We start from the raw sequence: 7,927 nt of genomic DNA on the forward strand, positions 1-7,927 counted from the left end.
GAGCGGTGTTTGGTTTTAACATAGCTCATAGTGGAAAATAGCAGTTCACATACATATGTGTATCCGAAGATCGTCATGAATCTGAATGCATATTTCTTCATGTTTATGTGTTGAGGATGGCATTCCATGTTTCAAACACAAGTTAATAATTTTATTTTAATATTTCAAGATCACACTAATCTTCCAATTTAGAACTACAATTTTAAAAAAAGAACTAATGCAAATAAATTTAACTTTAATTAAATTATTATAATTTATTTTGTAAAGTCATGCGGAGCCACAGTATAAGGACGAAAAAGGCTGTGGAGCCGTGGGTTGCCGACCACTGATCTATACTAATTCTGTCTATTGTTTACACTGTATTATTTAACTACCATGGTTGGTTAGTTTTGTTTGTTGTATCCCAAAGAGATTAAAGAAATATTGCCTCTAAATAGCACTTTGGCTTGAAATCAGTTTGTCGCTGCCATTAATTCCATTATTCACATTAATACCAGGCCTCAGTTTTTTATGTCTGTGCAGTTCTGCCAATAACCACAAATACACATAAGCTTTGAATAAAAGACACTAGAAACACATACATATATTTTTTATTGTTTTAGAAAAACAAAAATTGGTCACTATACTCTTTGGTCCTTCACGCCAATATGCTAGAGGAATATGCCAGATGTGCAAAGTGAATGCTCTTCTGCAGTTACTGTTTACAACAATACACCAAATGTAAATCAATATAAATTTAAATTAACTTGTAGGAATTTAAGTACACCGGTAAGAAATAACCATCACTGGGGGTCTTTTTCCTTTGGATACTGTAAAAGCCCTTCAGAATAGTGAAAAAATCTTACATGATGCATGTTTTAAACAAACCTTCCCATTAATATCAATGTGTCTTGTATTTTAGAAAATGTCTGAAGTGGCACGTGACCTATATAATCTAAAACTAGTTGGCCTGTTGGTACAAAATAAAAATATATCAGGACTAAGTGAACGTGTCAACATAACCATGGAGGTTACCAAAAATATAAATGTAAGTGCAACTTCATTTCATCATTTATTCCATTCATACTTTACATATTATAGTATTAAATAACATGGAATGCATTGTGTATGTGACTAACATAACATGCAGTATAATTGTGTTACAGGAAAACCAGACTCTCTCCTGTCAATTCTTAAATTTGTCAACAGGAAGTGAGTAACCAGTAATCACATTTGTGATGAATAGTAACATGTGACACAAATATGTTATTTTATGAATAGGAATGATTGAGGTTCATGGTTTCAATAGGGACCTACAGTGGGGCAAAAAAGTATTTAGTCAGCCACCGATTGTGCAAGTTCCCCCACTTAAAATGATGACAGAGGTCAGTAATTTGCACCAGAGGTACACTTCAACTGTGAGAGACAGAATGTGAAAAAAAAATCCATGAATTCACATGGTAGGATTTGTAAAGAATTTATTCGTAAATCAGGGTGGAAAATAAGTATTTGGTCACCTCAAACAAGGAAAATCTCTGGCTCTCACAGACCTGTAACGTCTTCTGTAAGAAGCTTTTCTGTCCCCCACTCGTTACCTGTATGAATGGCACCTGTTTGAACTCATCATCTGTATAAAAGACACCTGTCCACAGCCTCAAACAGTCAGACTCCAAACTCCGCCATGGCCAAGACCAAAGAGCTTTCGAAGGACACCAGGAAAAGTATTGTAGACCTGCACCAGACTGGGAAGAGTGAATCTAAAATAGGCAAGCAGCTTGGTGTGAAAAAATCAACTGTGGGAGCAATCATCAGAAAATGGAAGACATACAAGACCACTGATAATCTCCCTCGATCTGGGGCTCCACGCAAGATCTCATCCCGTGGGGTCAAAATGATCATGAGAACGGTGAGCAAAGATCCCAGAACCACACGGGGGGACCTGGTGAATGACCTGCAGAGAGCTGGGACCAAAGTAACAAAGGTCACCATCAGTAACACACTACAACGGCAGGGAATCAAATCCCGCAGTGCCAGACGTGTTCCGCTGCTGAAGCCAGTGCATGTCCAGGCCCGTCTGAAGTTTGCCAGAGAGCACATGGATGATACAGCAGAGGATTGGGAGAATGTCATGTGGTCAGATGAAACCAAAGTAGAACTTTTTGGTATAAACTCAACTCGCCGTGTTTGGAGGAAGAAGAATACTGAGTTGCATCCCAAGAACACCATACCTACTGTGAAGCATGGGGGTGGAAACATCATGCTATGGGGCTGTTTTTCTGCCAAGGGGACAGGACGACTGATCCGCGTTAAGGACAGAATGAATGGGGCCATGTATCGTGAGATTTTGAGCCAAAACCTCCTTCCATCAGTGAGAACTTTGAAGATGAAACGAGGCTGGGTCTTCCAACATGACAATGATCCAAAACACACCGCCCCGGCAACAAAGGAGTGGCTCCGTAAGAAGCATTTGAAAGTCGTGGAGTGGCCTAGCCAGTCTCCAGACCTCAACCCCATAGAAAATCTGTGGCGGGAGTTGAAAGTCCGTGTTGCTCGGCGACAGCCCCAAAACATCACTGCTCTCGAGAAGATCTGCATGGAGGAATGGGCCAAAATACCAGCTACTGTGTGTGCAAACCTGGTAAAGACCTATCGTAAACGTTTGACCTCTGTTATTGCCAACAAAGGTTATGTTACAAAGTATTGAGTTGTATTTTTGTTATTGACCAAATACTTATTTTCCACCCTGATTTACGAATAAATTCTTTACAAATCCTACCATGTGGATTCATGGATTTTTTTTTTCACATTCTGTCTCTCACAGTTGAAGTGTACCTCTGGTGCAAATTACTGACCTCTGTCATCATTTTAGGTGGGGGAACTTGCACAATCGGTGGCTGACTAAATACTTTTTTGCCCCACTGTAAAAGTTGAACTGTAATTCATTGGTGGCATCTTAACTATAATGGATCTCTTTGTTTTGCTTACCAGGTTATAGTGAGGATGGCTGTGAAACACTTTGGACACGTAACCAGAGTAATGTCACCTGTTCCTGTAACCATCTCACGTACTTTGGTGTACTCCTGGTAAGACTGGACTTGTGCATTATATAAAGAGGAATTCAGGATATACAAAAACAAATATTAATACAAGAGCCATTCATTTATAGCAAAACAAACAATCATTTAAAAAAAAAAACATCTACTATCTACTAGAGATGGACCGATCTGATATTACGTATCGGTCCGATACTGACCTAAATTTCTGGATCGGACATCGGAGAGAAATAAAAAATGTAATCCGATCCATTAAATATCACGAAAGCACTCCTCAAAACGTACGACATGGCGTAACTCTGCTCATAACCATAGCACGTCGGAGCAGTATGCGTCACGTGATAGAGCAGCTGTGGCGTGCGAGACCTGTCGGTGGTCTGGTTGAGCATTTGGAGCCTCGCTACCAAACCGGCATTTCATCTCCTAGAAAGTTATCCCAGAGAGAAGTAAAGCAAGTGTGTAAGTTCATCTCTGAATGTTTGTAAAGCATTCCCACCTTAAGCTTAACAACCGATATATGGAGCGACTGCCTCTCTCTCTCCCTCCCTCTCCTGTTGCTGCTTCAATCATGAAACTGATCAATGATCGGCTGATCGGCTTTTCTGTCGCGAGTCCGTCTCTCTTGTTTGTTTTTGGCCCACTTTGCACGAGAAAGAGGAAACCAGCGGCTGAACAACAGCAGCATGTTTACGCTTGATAAGCTGTTGTTAGAATTTATTTAATATTACTTTCTACACCAGGATACTTTTCTACGTAGCTGACGGCTGGTAACTGTGCAGGGGCGGATCTAGCAAAGTTTAGCCAGGGGGGCAGGTAAGAAAGGGGGTAAATCAACAAAAACATTGATAACTTTATGTAAATATGTATTTTCTCCACAGGTTTCTCCACATGTGTCAGAAAAGGACACAATAATATTGACGTATATTTCCCAAATTGGTTGTAGTGTCTCTCTTTTTGCCCTTTCCGTTGCAGTTTTGCTGTTCATCACAAATAGGTAACTTTTTTGATGATATTCTTTCAACATTCGTCAGTCATCTCCCGTCTCACATATTTAGTATCAGGCTCTTCTCACCAAACCTCTGCTCATTTCTTTCTGTCTTGTTTGTTGTTTGTTTTTGTGAATTTACATATTTATTCATTACTTTAATAAAAGGAAATACATTCTTTTCGCAACAAATGCAATTCTTTCTGGTTTATTATGTTAGTAATTCTGTCAACCATCCCATCCTTCTTCTTGATATGGCTTTCTTCAATGACATGACCACTAAATTTGCCACTTACTCTGTCTCCATTGTCTAACAGAACACTCAGACTAGATGTTTCTATGAAGGTCCACATCAATCTTGCAATTTCTCTCATCATCCTCAACCTGCACTTCCTGCTAAGTTCCACAGTGGCAGCAGTGCCCCCCACTGGGGTCTGTTTATACATGGCTCTTGTCCTTCACTACTCCCTGCTGACCACTTTTAGCTGGATGGCTGTGGAAGGATTCCACCTCTACCTTCTCTTAGTCAAAGTCTTCAACATCTATATCAAGAGATACCTGCTCAAACTCAGTGTGGTGGGATGGGGTGAGTGGAGCCATTTAAGCAGGAAGCTGTTATTATCAGTCACATAACATTTAAGTGACTGCTCGGTTCTTGTGTTTCAGGAGTTCCTGCGATCATTGTGTCAGTGGTGGTGATCATAGACAGAGGTTTTTATGGTCCTGCTGTTGTGGACAACTATAACTCCAACAGCACTGCAATGTAAGGAACAAATGTGATTGCATGTAACACCTCAACATAATTAAACTGTTTTGTATGTGCATTGGAGTTTCTGATAATACAATACAATAAAAGCTTAAAAAGGGAAAGGCATACAATCCTATTTAACCTAACATGTAATCTCACAATTTGACTCTGAATCTCAGTAGTTCCACCTACATGCACTCTTACTATGTGACTCTAAATCACCTGGGCAGGTGAGAGATTAAAATATGAACTGTAATCACTTTCTTTGTAGATGTTATATAACTAATGACACGGTGAAGGTGTTGACTACAGTTGTGCTGTTCGGCTTGGTGTTCCTCTTTAACGTGATCCTATTTGTGACAACTCTCTGGCATATTTTGATTCTCCGCCGTGTCAAAGAGGTATGGGTTAATCTTTAAATCTTTATAATGCATCTTGAAAAGTTTATGAATCTCCACATTTTTCTCATCGGCAATCCCTTTGAAAAGGCCACAAGGAACACGTGTTAAACATTCAGTAGCATCTTTATTTTAAAGGTAAATAAAGTGAAAGTGGGTTACCAGTCATTTAGTTTTTCTGATAAACATTTATCCATCTTCTAGTACATTTCTAAATTGTGTAATGGGTTAGGTATAAACTATTCCTGAGTGTAAATGCTCATCCTTGTGTATTCCTATCGATTTTCTGTCCTTAGTAATATTGCCTGATTACTGTAACCTGTGTTTAATGTGTCAGCTAATCACACATGTTGTTTTCCTAGTGTTTAGTGTTGATTTTCCCACGTTTGACTTTTTTGGAACAGTTTGGAATATGTTTTTTCCCTGCTTCTCACTGAGAATATTTGCCTCAAAGGATACCTTCCAGTGTAATGGCCACTGCCTATCTTGTGCCTAAATTAGTTTTTTACTCCTTAGCCATAAAAGGCTGATGGGGTACTGACATCACCCTGTTGGGCACATAGCCAGAGAGGTGGATGGCATGGACACCCAAGTTTGTGAATGCCAAAATTCAATAATGGGGTGACATTGGGTTTTGAAATTGGCACTGTAGGTGTAGCTACTAAAAATCTTGGACAAGTTCAAACCCTGGTGACACTGACCTCAATGTCAGAGCTCAGCCTTTCTAAAAATCACTTAGGATTTACAACTTTATACCATAGGTGTATCTACCAGGAGGCTGATGGGTAGCACTGGAATCGTATAGTATTTGTATAATTTTACTGTTTTTTACTTACTACCGCTGTGTGCGAGATACCTCTTCCTTGTGTCAAAGTGCTTGCTTGTATGTTATCAACTTCCATTTAGCATGCTGTATGAGCGAATGAAAGAGTCTAAAGATAATACACAAACTGAAAGAGATGTGATCTCATTCACTAGACAGGAGGCAGTTTTAGTGGTTACTGTTCAAACACATTTAAAAGTCATGTTAGCTTCAAGAGCACAATTTTACATAAGCTGAATAAGAGACATGCTTTCCCTGATGAGATAAGAATAGTGACAACGAGTTATAAAACAGATTTCAAGTTCTCATGCTGCTTGTCAGATGTTCTATAATGGGATGTTTCATTTTATGCTTGGCAAATCAGTTTGGACAGCGCAACCGTGACCGTGCCAAGAAAGATATTTGTACCCTGCTGGGAGTCATCACTCTGCTCGGCATTACCTGGGGCCTGGTCTTCTTCTCTTTTGGCCATCTGACCACTCCTGGCCTCTACCTCTTCTGCATCCTAAACTCATTGCAAGGTCTGCATAACCTGCTGAAAGATGAAATACTTGCTTTCAATTTTGCCATGAATGTTTGTAAAGTGTATGAACGAACTGTAACCAGGCACAGTCTTTACTACTTTCTCTCCTTTGTGTGATGCAGGTTTCTTTATATTCCTGTGGTTTGCGATGTCACTGAGAAAGACTAAAAATCCCCGTGCTATGCCAACCAGTGAAATGGCTACAACAAGCAAGTAGTTTGAACAACTACCAACTCATCAAGAAGCTCCCATGTTTGTGTAGTTTATAGGTAATACTGTAAGATGTTCCTACTAACATGTGCTTTCATTATTAATAATATGTCATGAAAAGAAGTGTAGCAAATCCAAATGCAGACTCCAGAAGCAGACGTAATGAAATGAAAAACAAGCCTTATGTGGCTGATTTAAAGCCAAAAGAATGAATCAAAACACTCAGGTCAACAATGAACATCATGCTGTTGTAAGAAAGTTGTAAAGTTTTTGCCTTGCAGGACGAATATAAGCTTACATAAGTGATATTAATCAAGGTTCTATATGATGTGATTTACATTAGTAATACTGTTAATAGGCTACATGTATAAATATATATCAGTGTAGGGTTTCTTTTCTCAGCTGTCACAAATTGGAAGATTCAGGAATTTATTTTACACTAACTGATTCCATATGTTCCTTAGTAATGAAGTGATGATTTTTACTGGTTGTTCTCATTCATATGACTTGCACGAATTACCACAACAAGAGCATTCTGGAGTAAACCAATATATCCCATATGGAAAAGAAATAGTAAAAACTTATATGATTTACTCATGAAAGTGGCCACTTTCTCATTACTTTCATATATTGTTTTAGTAAGTATCCAAAACATACAAGTTTCATTATATAATTTTTCAAGGGATCTTATATCTGTTTTCACTCTTGTATGCTTTTCATACAAGTTTCACACAAGACAGATACAAACTTTATAAGATTTATATATATCTTTTCCAAGGAGTCTAGAATAAGTGTCGCCAGATGTATCAATTTTCTTCTCCTAATTATTATTATTATAAACCTTTCCTTGATATGATGACGTTTTCCACTGAGGTCAAGAAAAATGCACCTTCTGCATTGCCTACTGATGTGATTTGGTTTTGGAAAGTACCTCACCTGGTGCTGGTTTAGTCCTTTGTAGTGTCCTTTGTACATCTGAACGAGCATTGTTAATTCACTAAATGCTGTGACATTAATATCAACAATAAAAGAAAATTAAAATTGTTTATGTAACATGTTTGTCAAGGGTGTAAGTGTGTGGCAGGCAGAGGTGTGGATCCAAAACACATGACTCTGCAACACAGAACAATGGCTTTAAAGCTGGTGAAAAGGGCAACAAAAACAAAAGGCAAAAATACCAAAGTAAACTGTACCAGACGTAAAATAAA

At 38.7% G+C, this 7,927-nt stretch overlaps 1 protein-coding gene across 1 annotated transcript; it reads left to right on the forward strand.

Moving 5' to 3' along the window:
* The first annotated feature begins 4,281 nt into the window (after nt 1–4,281).
* LOC143419905 (adhesion G-protein coupled receptor G5-like) lies at nt 4,282–7,711 on the forward strand. Its single transcript, XM_076887735.1, has 5 exons — nt 4,282–4,603; nt 4,684–4,780; nt 5,037–5,166; nt 6,351–6,507; nt 6,632–7,711. Exons 1-5 carry the CDS (start codon nt 4,357–4,359, stop codon nt 6,724–6,726), a joined length of 726 nt encoding a protein of 241 aa, XP_076743850.1. The 5' UTR covers nt 4,282–4,356; the 3' UTR covers nt 6,727–7,711.
* Nucleotides 7,712–7,927: the final 216 nt, after the last annotated feature.

The sequence above is a fragment of the Maylandia zebra genome, linkage group LG1 (assembly GCF_041146795.1).
Source record: "Maylandia zebra isolate NMK-2024a linkage group LG1, Mzebra_GT3a, whole genome shotgun sequence".
Taxonomy (NCBI): domain Eukaryota; kingdom Metazoa; phylum Chordata; class Actinopteri; order Cichliformes; family Cichlidae; genus Maylandia; species Maylandia zebra.

What these genes read in the sequence shown, in the direction of transcription:
- LOC143419905 (XM_076887735.1), top strand. Translation starts at nt 4,357, where the DNA reads ATGAAGGTCCACATCAATCTTGCAATTTCTCTCATCATCCTCAACCTG. An exon ending in AACTCCAACAGCACTGCAAT is followed by an intron (nt 4,781 to 5,036) that starts GTAAGGAACAAA and finishes CTTTCTTTGTAG; the next exon opens with ATGTTATATAACTAATGACA. An exon ending in TTCTCCGCCGTGTCAAAGAG is followed by an intron (nt 5,167 to 6,350) that starts GTATGGGTTAAT and finishes TTGGCAAATCAG; the next exon opens with TTTGGACAGCGCAACCGTGA.